This window comes from Ursus americanus, chromosome 11, assembly GCF_024610735.1.
Source record: "Ursus americanus isolate L20-20 chromosome 11, mUrsAme1.1.p, whole genome shotgun sequence".
Lineage (NCBI taxonomy): Eukaryota > Metazoa > Chordata > Mammalia > Carnivora > Ursidae > Ursus > Ursus americanus.
The window spans coordinates 40044395-40066955 of record NC_142137.1 but is presented as its reverse complement, the minus strand read 5'-3'; the positions used below and the strand labels follow the sequence as shown (position 1 = coordinate 40066955).

The window sequence follows — 22561 nt, the reverse complement described above, 5'->3', positions numbered from 1 at the left end:
TTACCTGGCCTGGAACAATAGTATGTGTGAAAAGTTTATTCAGTTCCACTAATTTATTGGGAGTGATGTTAAACTTCAGGGCTATGGAGTTTAGGGTGTCCTGGCTTCCAGCCTAGAATAATCAGACAAACAAGATTCAAAATATAAAGCAAAAACAAAAAACAAAAACAAGCTTTACTTTTAGTAGCCAACATTCATCTATTTGTGATATGAGTGAACGAAAAGTAGTTCTCTCCAGACACATTATGAAAAAGAAAATGAATACATTCTCAAGTCTTAATAAAACCACAGAAAAGCGGTCTTAAATCAGTTCATTTCTGGGCTCCCTTATCTTCAAATTTCAGTGTCCACTAATCAGATTTCTAAATCTACTTTGGCACAGCTTAGCTGCATGGAGTAGAAGTTCATGAGATACAATACAAAACTGTAAGTAGAAAAGAAATAAAATACATACATAGTACCCACCCAAAAGGGAAGTCAGGGCTACTTTCTCTATTCTCAAAGTTCTGTCTCTTCACTGCTCTAAAGGCTCTTAGATGGTGACCTGTTAATGGCTGATTTCCTCAGTGTCAGCCCAACACACAGAAGGTACTCAAAACATTTGACCAATGAATCCAATGGAAGGCAAAGAAATGGGAAAGAAATTCAGATTAGCCAATCACTGCTCAGTCATTAAAATGACAACTTCTCATGGTCAGCCAAATTAATGTCTAAATCTGTGAAACCCGTGATACATGCCTCAGGTGGAGGTTTCTTTCCTTCCCTAACAGAGGCGGAACGGGACTAAAGAGGGCAACGAGATGATGGGAAACTTCACAGTAAACAGCTCTACCCAAAACAGTCTGCTACCTCTGGGCAGGCTAATATCCCAAACTCCCTGTCTAGGCTCACTGGATGGAACTTGTTAGTGGGAGGTCACTCTGGTGTGTGTCACTAAGAAGTTCCCATCTACAGCCCTGGGTCAAGACCTGTGGCTGTCCTGATATGCAAAACTGGCTTCCCCAGGTAAGCCCTGAATGAGGCCGCGAAGGGAGGTGGCAGCAGGAGGTCATGGACCAGTGAAGATGCTGATGGGCAATGAAACTCACCACTGCCCTGAGCACCAAAAGGCCCCCAACCAGATGAATGCTCTTAGACTAATCAAATTCACAGTTACAGATGACACCAAAATGACCTCAAAGCATTTCTGGAACAAGTTAGTATATAAATACATGTATTTTTTAAAAGTCATTGAAAAATTAACAACATATGCCCCTACTTCTACCCTGAGCAAAACCAGCCTTACTAAAACTAGAAAAATAAATAAAAATGTTTTAAAGTACACATTGTTTTTCCAATATTAGATATTTACATAATATATTCACATCTAGGGGTTTTCAGGGTTTAGGAGTCAGTACAAAACACACCTTGAGAATGGAGATTAGAGCTAGACTGTTGGATCTGAATTGCACATTTGCAACTCACTAGCTGTGTGACCTTGGGTCATTTGCTTAACTTGTCTGTGTCTCGGTTTCTTCCTCCATCAAACAGATAATTAAAATTCCTGCTTCACAGCACTTACTTCATGGCAAGTGATCAAAAAATTTGTTTCATATTTTTAAGAACAAACTTGTGGAATATACTATTTAGGGAGTTCAGGGAAGGAAAAAAACGTTAACAATCTGGAGTTATTATGTAAGGATAAGACATAAATACAGAATCAAGCCAGAGACCCTGGGACAGATACTGGAATCATTAAATGTTTAAAACAAACAGATGCAAAAAAACAAAAAAAATTAAAAAACCCTAAACAAATGTTTGAACATCCACAGCTCTGGAGCAAAATAAGCAATCCAGTCAGCGCTAGCATGGTTCTCTAAACACAAAGTTAGGAATCACCTTTTATTCCCAATGGCAAGTACAAAAAATAACTTGCCAAGTAAAACTAATCTCCATAACCTACCAAACAGGCAGGTACATCAGCATTACTAATTTGATCATCTGTTTCTGTAAGTTAATGTGGGGGTCGCTATTTACTCGCACTGCATCATTCAATATATACTTTGTGAAGCATCTCCTAGCCAACACCTCTTCTCATTTCTTTGAAGGGGCTTGTGAATAATACTGCTGGATACACACATGGCTTTAGAGTTCATATCATTATTAATGATAAATAATCCAACACTTCTTGAGTCCCTACTAGGAGGGTAAGGCACTGTGCGAGGTGTCATGGGGATCAAAAACATATTGTAGACCGTGGTAAAGTGAAACAAAAAGTCACCCCAAATCCCTTCTGGAAAGGACTAGTCCTATAACCCCCAGAAAGATGCCTGGAGATATTCACAGAGCACTGAGCATGAAATGCCTGTGCCAGACTCTCCTGTGAGACTCTAGAAAGGCTTGGAGATCATTTACCATTCCAAAAGAAATGCCAGGGAAGGATCAGGTCTTGCTGGTTGCCTTACACAGAGCCTGGCATAACGTATGAATAATCAGTAGAAAATAAATACACACGAGAAAATCACAACCAGGCAATGGCAACAGCACTTCATTTCTTATTAGAAGTCAGAGAACACTCCTCAACAATGCTACTTCAAGGTGAATTAAAACAAATCTAGAACTGAGTGTTTACTTTGTCATAGAGCTGGGATAAATGGACATAGCTCCTGGCCTCCAGGAGTTCACTCTTCAGGAGAGGGATAAGCACATGGCACATACTGTGAAAGTGCAGGAATGGACACGTTATTCATCTATCCATCCAACAGTATGGAAGCCTATCCCCGGAAGCACCAGAAATACAATGGTGACCAAAAAGGGGTCTTTCTCCATGGGTCCAAGAATTAAGGCACAAGACAGACATTAAATAACAATCACATTAGTGAATTAACAGTGTTAAACTGAGATAAATTATGTAAAGGAACATGAATATGAGAGAGTAAAATCAAGGGATCTGGCTGGCTGGTCACAGAAGATAAAAATGAAGTCATGGAAAGAAGATGTCAAGGACAAAGTTCTGGCTTGCAGAAATGTGTGGCTGATGGAGCTGCTGCTTCTTGAAAAAATACCAAGCCTGGAAGTCTAAGTGGATATGATGAGTAGCCAAGTGAATCCGGTTATGGAACTCAGAAGGCATGGATGCAATGAGACCTAAAGTTGGCCATCTCTGGCATATCAAAGGTAATTCAAGTCACAGGTTGAATGAGATTGCCCAGGGAGAAAATATGGAGGGAAGAGAAATGACCTAGAACAGGGCTTAAGAAGCTTCATTGATTAATGGGCACATAAGAGGAATGCAGCTACGGGGCAGGATGTGTCATGGGGAAACATCATGCAAATCTAGTGATATTAACAAATGTTCATACCTCCTGTTTATACTTACAGTGTATTCCATAGTACCATGGGGCTTCTGAACCACCATCTTCTTCTCTTTTTTATCATGTGTTTTGTTTTGATTGTCATCTGAAGAATAAAGTGTACGTAAATAATTTCATTTTCAGGGATCGAGGATAGGGTACATTAAAACATTAAAAATACAGTACAGTAAAACCCACTTTCAGAGCACCTGGCTGGCTCAGTCAGCAGAGCACGAGACTCCTGATCTTAGGGTTGTGAGTTCAAGCCCCACACCGGGTATAGAGATTACTTAAAAATGAAATCTTTAAAAAAAAACCAACAACAACACTTTCAAACTAACAACAACAACAACAAAAGACACAACTAGAAAAATGGACTAAAGGCACCAATAGACCATACTCTTAAAAAAAAGTACTCTTCATCAGTGAACACTTGAATAAATGACTTATGTTAACTATAATCAAATGAAACAAATAACAATGAGGTAATGTTTTATGGTTATTAAAGTAATGGTTTAAATGATAATATATAATGATGCAATTAAAGTAAAACTAGTATAGTTATGATGTACATGATGTAGAATGAAAATCAATACCACCCTTTTTTTCATTGAAGTATAATAAAAATAACATAGTGAATCAATAATTCTATGCATTACTCAATGTTCACCATACAATGTTATTATATTATTACTGATTATATTATCTATGTTGTACTTTTCATCCCTGTGACTTATTTATCTTATAACTGGAAGTTTGTACGTCTTAATCCCCTTCACCTATTTCACCCATCCTCCCGAACCCCACCCCTCTGGCAACCACCAAATTGTTCTCTGTATGTAAGAGTCTATTTTACTTGTTCATTTGTTATTTTTAAGTTCTACATATAAGTGGAATCATACGGTATTTGTTTTTCTCTGTCTGATTTATTTCACTTAGCATAATACCCTCTAGGTCTATCCATGTTGTCACAAATGGCAAGATTTCATTACTTTTTATGGCTGAGTAATATTACATACACACACACACACACTCATTCTCTCTCTCTCTCTCTCTACACATATATATACACACAGCCACATCTTCTTTATCCATTCATATATCAGTGGACACTTGGGTTGCCTTCATATCTTGGCTATTGTAAATAGTGCTACAATATATCTTTTTTATTTCGTGTTTTCATTTTCTTTGAGTAGACACTCAGTAGTGGAATTACTGGATCATCTGGTATTTCTATTTTTAAAATTTTGAGGAAGCTCCATACTGTTTTCCACAGTGGTTGCACCAATTTACATGCCCACCAACAGTGCACAAGGGCTTCCAGCCCTTTTACAAAGTGATTTGTCAATATGCAACAATAGCCATAAAAGTGTTCATTCTTTGATTCAGTAATCTTTCCCTTAAGGATTTATTGTAAAGAAAAATTCAAAATAAGAAAACCTCCGTATATCATAATATATGGTTTGTGCAATGTTATTTATAATACTAAAAATCTAGGAAGACCAATATGCCCAACAACATATTGTAAGTTGGGCCATAGACTTTGCTATTTTTATAGGCCAAAACGGGTCGACCTACGGTTTAGCACCTGCAGTATGATTTAAATTAATCCCCATGCTTAAATATATCCCGATATAATCAGCCCAGATACTGAAAACCAGAGAGACATACTGCAATGGATAAAAACTAAAGTGACAAAAAACATAAAATTGAATTAACTATATGAAAAGATGCTCTAACTTGTATGTGATCAGAAAAAGGCAAATTAAGACGAGGCATCGTTTTACAGCTATTAGCATGGCAAAAATCAGAAAGTTGGATAATTTTAGTGTTGGCAGAGATGTGAACGGCTAGTAGGAATGTAAGCTGGTGTAGCCATTGCAGCAAATTAAATATATATAGCCCACATGACTCAGCAATCTAACGCACATACACCCTCTCCCAGGAGGTATACACTTTATAAGTATCATAAAGTCCCTTGCTGGAGGATGTCGTCAGTGGCAGCAGAAAGCTGGAGGGTAAGCAAAATGTAGTAGACATGCTCTGGGATTCTAGGCAGCAGTTAGAAATAACGAGCCAGAAGTATATACTGCACCGTGTTTACATCAAAAGAAAAAGAATGGGATGTAGAGAACACCACCAAGAGGTATATTTACAACAGACGCACACAAAGAACTACACGTTTTCAAGGCCACATCCAAATAAAAGTCTACGCACCGAACACAGAACGTGCGCAGCAGGGAGAGAAATGGGCGTGGGGAATGAGGATACGAGGAAATTAATGGATAAATAACCAGGAGCCTAGCTCCCACCAGCGATGACAAGCCACGAACTCAGAAGTGTGATTAGCTCAGCACTCTACATCTGAGGTCCCGCAGCCTCCCACACCCCACATGCGGGTCCACAATGTCACTGCATCCACATGACAAGTATGAGCGTACTGAGAACTGGAAGGTAACACAGAAACACGAAGAGGTTAATTCATGTACTGATCTGCCTTTTAAATATCTCCTTTATAGTAATATAAAGAAAACAAGAAAAAAGGAATAGATGCTGTCACTAGAGTCCCTTTCCAGTCATTTTTAGGTTCAGTTGGATCCATTCACAGAACCAAAGAGCCTCTGGAAATTCCTCCAGACTATAAAGAAAGTGACCTCCCTCCCCTCAGGTGGCCACGTCTAAATGACTTCAGGAAGAAGAGACAGACAGTGTTTTTTAGATCTCCAGATCTCTAGATTCTGTAGATAGGGAAAATTTACACAGCCTGATGAAACACCCAACCACAGTATTTTACAACTCTTACGATCTGGTATTCCATCCTTCTCTATGTCGGCTCTATTCTCTGGCCCACCCTCCTGCCCTTCTCTGGTCACTACAAACAGCTGTCACCGTAGGTGCTCTTGCGTTCACAACAGGCTCTTCCCATCCTTTTGTAAGCACTTCCCATTTCTAGAACCTATCCTCTTCCCATCTGTGGCAGCTTCTGGTCCATGCCTGTCCATAAACTGTGCGTAATTATTTCTGGTCCCAGTGGATCACTGTTATAAGCCACCAGACCATGAGTTTCCATACTGCTCAGCTGCAAAAGAGAAATTGGTGCTGGCTGAACTTTTCAGGATAAAGTTAACCTGCACGCCTGAATTAGTACAAACTTTTCCTTTGTCACAGGTGGGTAGGCCAGAAAAATGTTAAACATAGTAACATTATAAATAAAGAGGGGGGGGGGAAGCCTTCCCTCCAGAATCTAAGACTTTGAAATTCTTGAGATAAGGACCTTGATGTCTACCCATGTTTTAATATCTTGTGCCATAATATGATACCCGGTACGTAGGATCGAATGAACTTCCCAATACAGGTCCCTGAGCCTGACAAGCTTGATTATGGGCAACACTGTCCTTGACAGAACATCACACCAGGAATATCACAGGAACTATCAAACCCACAAGCCATTTTTACAACTGAATTTAGTATAGACCGAAAAGAACCGGCTAATTCTAAGGACCTAATTTAATTGTCTTCACACCATAATAGCACAAGGTAGGGCGCCTGGGTGGCTCAGTTAAGCGTCTGCCTTCCACCCAGGTCACGATCCCAGGGTCCTGGCATCTAGTCCCGCATCAGGCTCCCTGCTCAGTGGGGAGTCTGCTTCTTCCCCTGCCCCTCACCCTGCTCATGCTCTCTCTCTCTCACTCTCAAACAAATAATAGCGCAAGGTAAAGCTTCATATTGCTTCCTCATTTTTTCTTTCATTCAATTTAAAGATGGCCAGCCAGGTGTCTCCGTGGTGAAGTCCCGCGTACCTCACCTAGACAGGCTCTGCAGCACATCGTCCATGAAGCCCCGGAGAGAGCCGCGAAGAGGCGGGAGCTGCCCTGGGCCAGGACCCGTCGGGCGCGCTGCAGGAGGGGGCTCCACCTCCAGGGTTTCAGGGGAGGGCCCCTCACCATCTCGAGGGCGGAAGTATCTCCCGGGGACACTGACACCTCTGCTTCCAGCCTCAGCCGCCTCAGCCCTTATATCGACACAAGCTCGGACCCTCCCCCTGTTTCGGAGAACCTGGAGCAAATGACGCAACAGGATCTCCTGCCGGAGGGGAAACCTGACCAGATGTTCCTCAGAAACCATTCCGAGCAAAACAACCGACCCTCCTCCCTGCCCTGCCTCAGGAAAAAAACGTCCTCAGAGGCAGTTTTTTGCGGCCCAGTAAGACAGTGACTGTGACAAAACTGACACAACCCCTAGAGGAGAGAAACATAGGCCCTTTGGCCCAGCCTGTCTCATTTCTCATAAATCCCAGATGGGGGAGTATCTGTGTTGACCTTGACCCGGGTAGACTTGCCCCCAAGCCACGCCTCCTCTCTTCCCACCCCAGAGGGGGGCCGGGGTGTCCGTGACACAAGGCTCTCCACCCGTGCATCTGAGGAGATTCTAGACACAAGTTTCCTGAAAGAAGCCTCCTCTCCGTTCCCTGGGGCTAACTGAAGTCCACGTTCAGGGGTACATCCAGGGCCCACAGCCGCACGAAGGCTGATGTGAAGGAATCCTTTGCAGCGGGGTCTGTGAAGTCTTGGATCAGGCTGCAACTGCCGAAGCAACACTTCTAAGAGGAGCCGAGGTTTGAGGGCAGACCCTAAGGAAAGCTTACCCCTCGGGAGTGAAGAGAAGGGTGACTCCTGGGAGTGGGGAGTAAAAGGCTCGGGAAGTGAGTGCAGTGGAGAAAAGCTAAAGGAAGACTGTACTGACAACGTCAAATGCTGCACAGAGGAGGAGAAATGAACACCGGCAAATGGATCCCTGGGAGGCCACACAGTTCCTGACTTGGAAACTGGAAGGATCTCAAGACAGATGGTGTTAACCCTCTCAGGAAAGTAGGGACAAGGCCTTTCACTAAAATGAAACAGGGGCAAAGACAGGATTGGGAGCTTAAGGGATTGTGAAATTTGGATGAATTACCAAGGTTTCCACGGCGTGAATATTGAAAGAAGCAATAAGGGTTCACGAAGGGGTGGGGTCTAATCACCAGGGTGACAGACCATGTGTGGAGTGAACAAATACCGTGCTGCCTTAGCCACCTGGGGGGTGTAGGGCAGCGAAGGGAGCGCAGTGGCAGGTGAGGGGCCCTGAGATGCTGCAGAGAGCCGAGTGGCCTGATGTATTCCTGTCCTACTGCTACTGTAACGAGTTATGACAAACGGAGTGCTTCCACATTAAAAATAAGCACTAATTTAGTATCTTACAGATCTGTAGGTTCCAAGTCTGACATGGGTCTCAACAGGCTGAAATCAGTGTCTGGAGGTCTTACTTTTCCTTTGTCACAGGTGGGCAGGCCAGAAAAATGTTAAACATAGTAACATTATAAATAAAGGGGGGAAAAAAGCCTTCCCTCCAGAATCTAAGACTTTGAAATTCTTGAGATAAAAGGACCTTGATGTCTATCCATGTAGACATGGAGGAAAAGTGAGTTAATTTCCTTGCCTCCTCCAAGTGCTGCAAGTAGGCTGCTTTCTGGCTCAAGGTCCCTTTCTCCACCTGCAAAGCCAGCTACACCCAACCGAGTCCTCCCACATACCATTTCTCTAGCTCTTCCTCCCATTCTGGTGCCCTCTTCCACTTTTAAGGACCCTTGGGTTTATACTGGGCACACGTGGATAATCCAGGATGCTCTCTTTGAGGTCAGCTGATTAAGCAACCTTAATTCCATCTATAACTTTAATGTGCCTTTGCTGTGTAACCTAACAGGTTTTGGAAATTAGGACACAGACCTGCCTACCACAGGTGGAGAACAGGTTTATAGGAAAAGATAAGAGGCTCAGATTCAAAGAGGGAATACTGGGGGATTCAAGTAGTGATCTGAGCTGTGAGTGTGCTGGGGGATCGTAGGGGATGTTAAGGAATGCAGCACTGGCTAGATGTTCTGGTTCTGAGAAAAAACCCGCAAGAATAAGACAATACCAATGTCGTTCAAACCTAAGCATCTGTCACAGACCACTGGAGATGGGGTGAAGTCAGGACAATAGACATTGTTCACTACTGTCCTTGAAAACAGAGACAAAAGATAACTGTGAATTCCCTGGATCTTGATTCCATAATCTCTATATAGATACAGGAAAGACAGAAAAGACAGTGTGTAGCCTTTTTTTTCTGTTACTAATGATCTGAATAAAGGAGAAACAGAATGTGGAAAGTATCAGGGCAAATTCTGTACTCACCTTAACACTTAATCGGTGTGTAGATGTCCTCTCCTCTTACTCTTCTTGAACAAATCCATTCTCTCCCTTCCTTCCATCTCTATCATAAGACCATCTGAATGGGGTACACGAGCTGACAGCACAGGACCTTCAACAACTTGTCTAAAAAGGGAGGACAACTGTCCATGGCATCCAAATGAAATGGATTTGTAGGGGCAAAAATTGTCTATGTCTCTCCCGATCTTTCTATGAAAGGGGCACCCTGATTTATAAACAGAATCTACTTCCAATGACAGGCATATCCCCACGCTGGGAACTGATGCATTTGGCTGTGACAGTTTGATGATATGAACCATAAAATCAAGTCATGTGCCATCTTCCTATGTCACTAAATATTTTTCTGATTACAATTTGGTTTGGGGGTCAAAATGAGCTGAGTTCAATTAGCAAGCCTGACACATTCTCACAGCTGTGCAATGTTAATGAAGTTATTTGAAATCTTTATGCCTCCATTTCCTTATCTGTAAAAGGAAGAACTATCTCATAATGTTGTTCAAAAGATTAAATGAAATGACAAGCACAGTGTTCATCTCAAAGCCTGGCACAGAGTAAGTGCTTAACAAATGCTAGTATTAATAATAATGCAGTCAACATAAGTTAATATCAATTTGAATAGAGTAGGTATTAGAAGAATTACAAACCTTAAGCAAAAAGATTTCATTCCCAGAACACAGGAGTGATAGAACATTAATATGACGGATGATTATCAATTGTTTAAAAGAGAAAAACCAGATCTGATCACCACTTGGATACATGCCAAGGAAAACTTCGACGAAATTAAACAGCCATTGTATTAAAAAAACAAAACAAAATTAAAAAAAATAACACCAGGTAGAAAACTAAAACTGGAAGTGAACTTCCTTAACATGAAGAACTTTTAGTTACTCTTTGATATTCATTAAAAATATGCTCCTGAAAAATCAACAGAACCCTAAAAGTTGTATATTAAAGGCAATTTCCCTGTGAGAATGGAAGCTGAATGACCTCATGAGATCACTTCCTGGTCTGTCCTGGCTTGTTCCTTACTAAACACAGCCTGAACTAGGGCACCACTGAGGCCCCAGCCCCACTTTCTAGAAGAAAGACTCTAGGGTATGCTGTGGGAGAAATACCCGCAGGCACTGCGGGCGCTCCACCCCATTCTTCTTGCCCCGTTGTTCTGTGGGAGACAGGAGTACACGCAACTTCAACAAAGCTCTCAAGACTTCAGGGGATAACATCTCCCACTCCGCTAACTGTCACAAAGACGCTAACCTAAGGTGATACAAGATAAACCACAAGAATTTAAGGTCATAAAACTAAACTTTGTCATGGAGAAAAAAGCCTCAACACTACAAACACAAGAGAGACCCAGCAGTTGGAACTCCCGAGGCTGAAGAGGGAATCTCTGCCACTCTTTGGAGGTCACCTTTCACAGCACTGCGAGACAGCGCCTGCGCCTGCGCCTGCGTATGACGCGCACCCATTTGTTCACCAATGGTCTCCGTAGAAATCAAGCATGAAACTCTCCTAAAGCATACCTGAGGCAACCGAGATGAGCTCTTATAACAGAAACTGAAAGCAAATATTAAAACACCAATATAAATACAAAAATTCCTTCTATCATGGTTTATACTCAACTGTGTTTTGGAATCCCCAAAGGAAAAGATAAAAAGAGTTTTAGAGATTGAAGAGAAATAAAATTTTGACTATTAGCAGATGAACTGTCTACCTAAAGAACCAACATCATAAAAATGTCCAGAAAATCATGAAATTGTTCAGTAAGGTGGTCAGATATAACAGTCTTTTATATTTGTGATAGAAGTGTATTTTGAAAAGTCCCAGGCATAATAGTATGAAACTAGAAAATGTCTAGGAATAAACAGAATGAGATAATGGCAAGATATATATAAGGAAACTTTAAAAGGTTTACTAAAGTTAATGTAAATGGAAGCTTGAATAAAAGGAGGTATATATAATGTTCCTAAAGTGGAAATCTCATTCTTGTAAATATTTCACTATCTCTTCAAATTAATGTTTAAATTAAATGCAATTCAAATAAAAAAAAATTTTTTTGGAGAAGGAAAACATGCCAAATTGATCATCATATTTCTCTGGCAGCTAAATACATCGTAAGACTATCCAAAATTATTTTTAAAAGAAAAATGACGGTGGGAAGCCTGTATTGATGTTAAAACAAACAATTATAAAACCACAGCAATTTAAAAAATGTGGTGAAATATCAAAAAATCAGAACTATTTTGAAGGAATTTAATGTAACACAAAAATGCCTTTATAAACCAGGAGGAAAAGCCTGGCTTTTCCCATAAATGCCATGTAACTTCAATGTTAGAGGGGAGGCTTTGGCATCAGACAGACTGAATGACAGTACTGGTCTGCCCCTGGCTCACTGTGTGATTAACTTTACTTAATCAAAGACAGTTTCCCAGCGTGTAAAATGGGGATACGGATGTGCCCAGCTGACTCAGTCAATAGAGCACATGACTCTTGATCTCAGATTCCTGAGTTCAAGCCCCACGTTGGGTATGGAGCCTCCTTAAAAAAAATTAATTAAAAATAAATAAGTGGGGATGCCAACTGAACTCCCACAGAGTTACTGTAAGGATTACATAAGGCAATTCGATTAAGGTAAAGCACTCTACGATGTGTGAAACAAGGACTCAGGAAACTTCAAGGAATACTATTAAATGAGGTTGGGTGAACACCGGTTAAGATTCTAGATCACTCTTAAATCAGTGCAGATAAAGATTTAATAGTTAAAAATATAAAGTTAGAAATGTCCTTGAAGAAAAATACAGGATTTGTATTTGCTTAAAGAAATATGTTCTCTATAGGTCATATACGCTTCTGAAATTACTGGCCTCACACTGACAAGAGTGCAATGAAAATGTTTTTATTTAGCATCTTAAGGGTAACTTCTGGAACACCTGAATCATAAGGTGTTACAATAAAATCCTTCAAAATAAGGTATGTCATGAGGAAACTTCATCTCCTGAGGATGGAGAGGGCAGGGATGTGAGGAAGAACGGATTATACTAAATACAAACTCCACGTTTTCTCCTCTGTTGACACAAAGGGAAATGCCATGCAGATGTTGTCTTCCTTCCTTCAAGCATGCCACAGGCAATACAGTCCTTGACTAACATGAGTCACAGTCACGCTGATGTAAAATCTAGAATGCAAGAAGGGGAAGGGTAGGGGAGTTGTTTATGGTGGAATTCTTTACCTCAGAGCCTAGTAATGCCCTCAGCAGGGAGCAGGCCCTCAAGTATTTGTGGAATGAGTTAACTAACCTCTCACTAGGTATCTAAGCAAACTGAGTACCTTGGTTGTTGAAGTCAGCTGCTGACATAGCAGCCATAAAACTGGTGTGTTGACTGTAACTATATATGACTAGGCCAAGTAGTTAAGCCCAGAGAGAAATTTCAACCTTATCATCATTCACACTCTAGCTCAGGGGAAATGGAAACTCCATGTACAATCAACTATTTCTCCTTACTAAGACACCACAATGTCCCTGGGGCTATGGAGAAGACACTAAAATTTTATTTAACTTTTGCCTTCTTTCGCTCTCAGAGTTGACTCGGGGGAAGCAGAACGAGGTACAATGGCTTCGTTGGGGCTTTTCTGCCAGAGAGCTGGGCTCAAATCCCTGCTTTACACCAGAGGTCCCACTGGTGAGTTACTCAGCTTCTAGGTTTTTTCATTTGCAAAATAGGCTCCTACCACCTGCATTAGATCATGACTACTAGTAAATTAAATAATGAAATAAAGCATCTAACCTACAGGAGACATTCAGCCAAAACAGGCTCTTTCTGCTCTTTCTCCTACCTGCTGCTGCTCTTTCCCACCATCCGAAAACTCAAGGTAGCTTTTTTGTTTTTATAAATGGATCAAAAACTTAGTTGAGTACATTTAAAATTTAGAAGAAAATAAGAAATATAAGGACCAATTCTGTACAAAACTATAAATGGTCCTTAAGAAATATAGCCGAACATGAGAAGAAAATACAAAATCACCCATTTTACCCCCATTCGGAAAGAACCAATGTTTGCATCCAGGTGACTATCATTCCGGCAGTGCTCCACCTCCCTTTTCGTATGTATATAGGGGAGCTATTTTTTTAAACAAAAATTCAATCATAATCTATACACTATTGCCAACCTGCTTTCCTACCATAACAATATTTTGTGAAAATTTCCCATTGTTTTTCTACATCATTTAAAAATAGCACATAGTCTTCCATTTTATGTCATTTATGTTATTTTTATTTTCCCACTATTTAAAACAATGCAATGAAGAAGATGTGGTATATTTACATAATGCAATATTATTCAGCCATAAAAAAGAATGAAATCTTGCTATTTGCAATGACACGGATGGAGGTAGAGAGTAAGTGAAATAAGTCAGACAGAGAAAGACAAACACCATTATTTCACCCGTATGTGGAACTTAAGAAACAAAGCAAATGAGCAAAGGGGAAAAAACAGAGGGTAGAGGGTTGAGGGGATGAGTTAAACAGGGGACAGGGATGAAGGAGGGCACTTTGACGAGACTGGGTGATGTATGGAACTGTTCAATTACTATATTGTACACGTGAAACTACGTAACACTGTATGTTAACTGGAATTAAAATAAAAACTTAAAGTATAAATAAATAAATGTAGTGACAAAATAAATAATAAATAAAATGATGAAATGATAGTCACTGTACTTAAATCTTCTAATATGCTCATGACTGGTTCTTTACGGTGAATTTCTACAAATGGAACTGTTGGGTAAAAGGGTATGGAAAAGGTAAGTCTCTTAATAACAATGGTTACTGCCTTCTAGAAAGCTTTGACCACATTACTCTCCCACCGTCAATGTATTGGAGCATTCTTCCTTTGAACTAGGGCAACCTAGTTCACTTCTAATTTGATTTTTCAAAATCGCTTAAGCTGAAAAATCACTGACCATATTTAGTCTGATCTGTTGTCCATTTCTCAGCCCAAATCACATCTGGGTATTTCTCTTACATGGAGATTTCTTCTAATACAAACATGATATGACAGATTACTTAGGGAACAATGTTTGGACTGAACAGATCAGTTATAATAGGACTAGACAACGATCTAGGTCTAAGTACAACAGGTTTTTTAAAACACAGCTGTCTGGTTCAGTGACTGTACTTTTTGCTTCAACAACGACCAGAATGGATTACAATAAACTGCATTAATGGGAGTGCTGGTGTTGGAAGAGGAAAAGGAAGGACTGTCCCTCGATCACTATCCGGTTTCCAGCAGCTGGGGGATGGGGGAAATGGGTAAATGTTGGCCAAAGAGTGCAAACTTCCAGTTCTAAGATGAGTAAGTTTTGAGGACCTAACACACAGCATGGTGATCATAGTCAATAATACTGTATTATGTATTTGAAAGTTGCTAAAAGAGTGGATCTTGTGTTCTCATCACAAAAAAGAAATGGTAATTATGTGACGTGGAGGCGTTAGCTAAAGCTACGGTGGTAATCATTCTGCAATATATACATGTATCAAGTCGACACACTGTATACCTTAAACTCATACATGGTTATCAATTATATCTCAATATATTAAGCTGAAAAAAGATGACACCTTTTTGTATTCATACGTTTTAAATCTTAAAATAAAATTTTTATAGTCATGCTTTTAACCATATTTGCAATGCTTATGTATTTTTAATTTTACGTTTAATTAGTTGCAATGCTCATCACCAATTCTTTCATAAAATAACTTTTTCATTTTTGAGGACTAGATTTTGACGTGTATCTCAGAAAAAACATGTCTCTCCCACTCAGTCACTTTGTTTAGGAAAAATATGACATAAATGGTGTGTTTCCTGACACTGAGTAAGTGTGAGAATATCCTGTTGTCTTCAAGCTTGAGAAATAACTTTTACTTCACAAAGATGAAGATTTCATTCCTTTGGTGTTCACTGCTGTGAAGTCTGTGCCTCACTCTCTTCTTTGTTCCTTTGTACCTAACATTTTTTTCAAAGATTTTATTTATTTATTTGACACAGAGAGAGAGCAGCAGAGGGAGAAAGAGAAGCAGACTCCCCCATTGAGCAGGGAACCCAAGGCCCTGGGATCATGACCTGAGCCAAAGGCAGACGCTTCACCGACTGAGCCACCCGGGCACCCCTGTACCTAACATTTTTTAAAGATTGTTTTTACCATTTATCCATAACCTGTAAACATTTGCCATAGTTTCTCTACATGCTGAGTCTTCCCCCTCATTCTGACTAAATATGGTGAGATCTTTTGATCTCCAAATTCTGGTATGAAAATCTTATACTTGAGTACGACGTCTTTTCCCATTGTTCTGATTCTTCACCAAGAACACCTCTGATTCTTAGATTCTTTGCTCACACCTCCCATATCTGTTACCATCTCTCTTATCATCTGCATTCCTTCCTCGACAATTCTGTGCATTCTGGGGGTACCTGTCAGGTTTGTCTTGTGCACCACCTAGGTTTTCACACAGTATGACTTCACTTAAACATGAATCAGACTTCCTTGACGGCCCCCAGAAGCACAGGGCTGATTATTTCCATCCTAGTAATTTCAATTTATTTTATACCCAAATCCCTCAAGTCTCTATATTGTGCCTGATTTAAAAAACATTAATTTGGGATGGCTCGGTCAGTTGAGCATCTGACTCTTGATTTCGGCTCGGGTCATGATCTCAGGGTCATGGGACTGAGCCCCATGTTAGGTTCTGAGCTCAGTGGGGAGTCTGCTTAAGATTCTCTTTCTCCTCTCCCTCTGCCCTTCCCCCCGGGCATGAGCGCATGTGCGCTCTCTCAAATAAATAAATCTTAAAAAAACATTAATTTGGTTCTTGATATCCTTTTCCACATTAAAGTCCATTTCAATCCTGTATACTGTGATTCTTTGAGCTCTAAAGTACCACAATGATCATTACCTGTGAACAGAAGGCAATGCTATTATATGCTGTGGTTTGACCTACTTTTATGTTTGGGAATTCAGTTATCACAGTAACATAATTTGGGCTTTCTGAACTTCTTATATGAAACAAAGAGAAATGACAGATAAAAAATTTTCACACGTGTGGTTAAAACAACTCTATGAAAGAGTAATCCGTGTAAGGAAAACTGTCAGGGTTGCGCGGTGGAAAATAATTCATCAACTGGTAACTTTCATGTTGTAGCAAAACCCAAAAACATTTAAAAAGGACAAGTAGAGAATTTCATTTATTATTTTATTCTTATTAAGTTTCTCTTGAATTCAGGAGGAAAAACTATGATTTGAAATGCTTAATAGAAACATTACAGATTTATTCTTGAAAGCTAAATTCATTCTTTACACTGCAGAGGTTATCTAAATAAATCTTTGACTGTGATAATCACAAAACTGGCTATACTCTTAACTTAGTGTTTTCTGTTTGGCAAAATAACCTCCCAATTCTCTTAAAATATCTACTTCACTACCAGGATTTTTAGTATTAATCTTTTATGTTAAAACACTACAAAATCATAATAATATGTTTTATTCCAATTTAGGCCTGCCTCTCTTATTTGTAAAATTTTTCCATCTTTTTCAAATCTTACACCTGTATACCTATGTTTCAAGAACTTTCCCACTGAGACTTTGTAAAATCCCCCTTCCCATCTCCACTTCCACAGAAGCAAGAATGTGCGTTATTCTAAGTCAATAATTTATTCCTTTGATACAAAAGAATTTTTGATATAATTCATGCCATTAAATATATTTTGATACTGTAATATGGATGAGACAAGATACATATGTACACATACAACATAATTGTGTCAAATTTGATTATAACTTAATAGCTAATTTTGAAAAATATATTAAGATGCACTATTACCAAACAATTCCTTAAGAGTTCACATAAATAAAGTTGAGAAAGACTCCTGTGTAAATACAAGTGCAAGTACAGAAGAGTTGCCTTCACGTATTCTAGAAGCTTTTGGGGGGGTTTTGGGGGATGTTTATGATGTGCCAGGTGCTACACTAGGTGTTGGATCTAGATTTATCTGATACCATCTGTCTCCCTATAATTACTTCACTTCCGTTCTCCTCCTCCCCTCTCAGAAACATAACATTTTTAGAATCTGCATCATTTTGTTATGATGGGGCAAATACAGTGACTCAATCTTTCCATAATATCTTCTATAGATATCTAACTGTGTGTTCTTTGAAGTGTTAGGAGATAGCTATGAATTGCTACCCTAGGCTTATAAGAGGCACAGATAAATCTAATTCAACAAGTAAAAACATTATTTTGTTCCTCAGATTAGGTAGATGGTAGTGATGTGGAAATAGATACCTAGAGAAAGTTACTATGTTCCTCCTTTATTGATTACAGAACTTTACATTTGTTTAATGTTCTTTTTGCAAAGCCATTGGGTTTACTGTTACTCTTTTTTTTTCTGTATTTTTTGATTAACATTAAAAATAACTGTAAAATATATATTTAAAAGATGAAGAAAACAAAACTCCCTTGCAATTTCTGTACTCTGAGAAAAAAACTATCAACATATTATTACAGGTTCTTCTAGTCTGTTTTTCTATATTCATTATCATTTGTCATCCATTAACTTCTTGTTTTGACTCTGTAGGGTTCCCTGTTTCTTCTCCTACACGTGTGGACTTATGTCACACCTTTAAGTAGCAATTTCCAGGCCTCTCACCTGAAGTCTAGGCCCCTTTAGATAAATCCACTTGGCACCTCAAAAACATCTCCAAACACAAAACACATTGAACTCTTTTTTCCTTCTTGAGTTTGTTTTCCAGTTTGTCAATTCTTGACTCTGTTCCTTTTGTCCCTCACGCACTAGAACGGTCACAAATACTGCTGATTCTGTAAGTAAAATCTCTCCATAGGGTGCCCTTTCCCCTCTGCCCCAGTCTCCAACCAGCACTACCTGAATTCAAGCTGATTTCTACCCAGTGTCCTCAGATTTACCATCTTAAAACACACAGTTAATGCAGTTCCCCCAACAGCTCCCCACTGACTCCAGGAAAGTCCAAATCCTTAGTGTGGCTGACAAGAACCTCCCATTTTAGTGTCTCTTCTCCTCAGACTAGAGCCACCCAAAGAACTAGAAATGGGATTACTCTTGATTTGAGGCCTACTACTCCATCTAGTGGTACGGAACACGACCCTGGGACGGGACTCGAGGGAATCCGCCAGGTCAGCCCTATCAGACCACGCAAGCCTGCCCACGTGGGTGTTTGTCAGCGAAAGAGGGAACTGAAAAGGACAAAGTCCGGAATTCAATGGCCATCTAGTGGTTTCACCTAAGCACTGAATTCTCCTAAGGGAAGGCCCCAAACCTCCAAACTAATTACCATCGCCATTCTTGAGAGCAGATGAAAAACTATGATGGCATCTCTACTTACTGCTACTACCAAAGAAAATCACAGACTAATTGTGACTCAGCTACTGTACTGCGACCTATACCCTTGCAGACTTTTCAGGAAACTCAAACTGAAACTATTCATTCATCTACGTATTAATTCATATTCTCGATGCACATTTAAGGAACACCTGTAACTCAGACACTACACCAAGCTTATAATACAGGGTCCACGTGATGACAGTCTATAAATACAAAAGCAGATAAATAAATCCATAATGACAATGCAGGAGAGTCTAAGCCGGCCACGGACTGGGAGGGCTTCCCAAGAGACATGACGACTGAGCTGATTTTGTGGTCAAGTGAGAGCTGGTTAGGGAAAGGGGAGAGTGAAGAGTATTGTTTCAGATTCAAAGCATGGCGCGTGCGACAGAGCGCAGCGTGTTAAAAAGCTATCCTAACACAGCGTCTGCAGTCAGTACAGTATCCTGACTAAAGGGAACCACAGTCGACAGGACGCCACCAGCCTCGTGCAGGGAAACCCTACAGGGCAAAATGTCTCCACTTTAAAATACTTCTTAAGCAACAGCATTTACAATAAAGGTGAAAAAAAGATAATATTTTAAGCTGTACAACTATTTGAAACCACACATTTTCAAATCTCCAGTGTGCACAAATCATACGAAAAAGATGAGAAATGCGATTTTAATCCTCTTCCTCTTTGTGGAAAAAAGGGCTAATACTCAATACTTAAAATTTTAAGGGAAGTCTATTAATCACACAGAAGTTTCTTTCAATAGGTGACAGTTACAGCTTTTTATAAAATACTAAGTGGCTTGAGATTGAGGTTACATACCGTTAAGCTATATAATACATGCTATAATCACATTATCGCGCATACATGGTATAATCCCATGCGGATTGCTGCAAACCACACACTCTCCACAGCACATACCTCAGCTGCCTTCTGCTGGGGCAATGCCTGCAAAACCACACTTATTAGCAGCCCAGAGGCGGCCCATTTTATCTTTGATGAGCACTGCTAGAAAGTTCTATTAAACATGGAGACAAGATCTGTCTTCCAGTAACTTTGGCATTAACTGCAACCAAATGTGGGGACCCCGGAAGAATCTGCTACAAGAGCCCGTTTCACATACTGTCCTGCAGTCCGTTCTCAGAGACACCGTCTTGTCTCTTAGCCTAGCAATCTTAGTACACTGTACCCTGTGTGCCACATCAAGGTTTTTCCCTTTCTTTGCACTCTCTTCTGAATACACCCCAGCCCTGCATGTGCTAGGAGCAGGAGGTGTGAAACGGATGATCCCAGTAAAGCAGTAAAGCACGGTTATCATCTCCATCATGCTAGCTATGCTACTCTGGTTAATGCGGTATCAGATGCAATGAATATTCTGAGAAACTGTATAATATTGCAGACTTATTTTAAAATTCCCCTTAACTAGGGGTGCCTGGCTGGCTCAGTTGGTGGAGCATCTTGGGATTGAGAGTTTGAGCCCCACAGTGGGTCTAGAACTTCCTTAAAAAAAAAAAAAAATCCCTTAACTAAAACTCCCAAGTCGTGGTTTTTTTTTTTTTTTTTTTTTTTTAACTGATGGATGCTAAGCCACGTCTCTACCATTTTCTATTGCCCAGCTGATGCCAAACAGTTCAGGCATTTCTAGCAATATATTTATGGATATGTCTATATACATTAACAAAAATATTTCTCATACAGGGAAGGTGACCAACCACTGGATAGATATTTATTAGCACACACTAGGTACTAGATCCTGGAAACACAAAGTTAAATGAGACACACCAAATTATGTCCCTGTCATGCCTTCACACAAGACTATGTATATAAAACAAGGGTGGGTGGTACATCAGAGCTCTCAATAAACTGCTAGTTATTATTATGATGACGATGAGCAGTTATAAATTAATAGTCTTTTAAAAATTACCAGTTGTTTCTGTCTTGGGGGTTTTTTTAGAGAGGGGGAGAGAGAGAGAGAACCTTAAGCAGTCTCCACACCCTGAGCAGAGCCCAACACAGGGTCAATCTCACAACCCTGAGATCATGACCTGAGCCGAAATCAAGAGTCGGACACCTGATCAACCGAGGCACCCCATTATAGATTTTTAAAAGGAAAATACTGCAGTATTGCCACCGATACTCACCAGTACTATAATATCTCTTTAGTTCTGTACGCCTGATCTCCTTTAACTGATTATTTTTTCTCTTTTTTTTCTCATCAGTAATATATTCCTCTTCTACAGAAATGTTGCACTTGTCTTGTTCTAAAATGACTGTTTTAGCATCCTCTTTTCCAGGATGGGTCCTTGTAGCAATAGCTGTGGCTGTCTCTGCATTTTGTTTGGCTTGTTTTTTCTTTTTCAATCTAGGAATGAGGAAAAAAGGGAAAAACATTGGAGAAATGATTTTCTAGGAGGAATTATATTAGTTTCATGCTGTTGCGCTTTCAGAAACTAATTCACTGATATAGAAAGCACTTTCTTTACATTACTATTAATCACACTTTCCTGTTAATTTTTTTCCTTTCTAATCACTTAAAAATTCTTACATGGAGACCTGTAGCATTTCCTCAACTTTATATACCTCAATACTTACGTCTCAGAAAATTATTATGAAATCCTCCAGGCCTGGGGAAAAACTAGATTCTTCTATAGGCTATTAAATGATGAACATTTTCTTAATCAAAATATATGGCTGCCATGTTTGCAGTGTTAATTAAAAAAACAGAGAGAGAGAGTTAGTTTCTGGTTTTCAATGGGCAAACACATCTGTAAAAATAAATCCTTTATAACTGATTCACACACTGAGTAAAAAAGTTTGGCGAACTGGTTCAGGTCTGAACAATTCTTTTCCTCTACACATATGACAGTGGCCCTGAAGAAAGAGCAGCAACCCCTGAGACAGAAAATGCCATAATGACACTATATAAAGTTATCATTATGATCACTGAGATACTAGCTGACTGATACATTAACCATATCTGATGTTCTTAATTCCTTACTCCTAAGTTTACTACGCTTTGCTGAAATGCAGTAACTCAAAATATTTTCCAACTGATGTGTCACTCTAATTGATGTGTCTCTCTGTACTTAGCAGCCCTTCTGAAGGATGCCTTTACCTTACCAGAAAGTAAAGAACAAGGTGCTGGCCTCTAGTATATGCGGCAGTCTGCTTCTATGGACACATTTTTAATTAGGACTCTTTTCGCTCACTCCCTTTGCTCACACATGGTCAGCTATCTCTTACACGTATGCGTCTAGTTCCTTTGCTCTCTTGAGCATCTACACAATTCAATGTTGGGCAAGGATAAGGAAATGTTTTTGGGAAAAAAAGGAGATACCTATAGGACAACAAAGGAACTAAGGTTAGATTTCCCGCTTCTTTGCTTTGTGACATTGAACAAATCCATTTAAGAATTTGGAGAGGTCCCTTGTTAAATAAGAGACCCTTATTTAACAGGGTCCTTTATTAGGACCAACTGAGATAATCTATGTCAACAATAACACAAACAGAAACAGAAGTAGCAAAATAACCCATCATAAATCATATAATGACATGAGAACTAAGGATACATGACACATTCAGCTT

The 22561-nt window shown here is 39.7% G+C and overlaps 1 protein-coding gene across 13 annotated transcripts in view; it reads right to left on the bottom strand.

Moving 5' to 3' along the window:
* The window catches only part of NCOA7 (nuclear receptor coactivator 7), a 154657-nt gene that overhangs the window by 54973 nt on the left and 77123 nt on the right, over nt 1-22561 (bottom strand). For 11 of the 13 annotated variants that reach the window (XM_045805605.2, XM_045805609.2, XM_087865462.1 and 8 more), the window contains 3 exons: nt 21118-21338; nt 3359-3438; nt 5-112 (listed from right to left, as the gene is read on the bottom strand). In XM_045805605.2, coding sequence (XP_045661561.2) covers nt 5-112; nt 3359-3438; nt 21118-21338 — 409 coding nt within the window. Of the gene's footprint in view, nt 1-4; nt 113-3358; nt 3439-9541; nt 11443-21117; nt 21339-22561 lie in introns of those variants that run through there. The other 2 variants (XM_087865464.1, XM_087865465.1) reach the window with 2 other exon arrangements.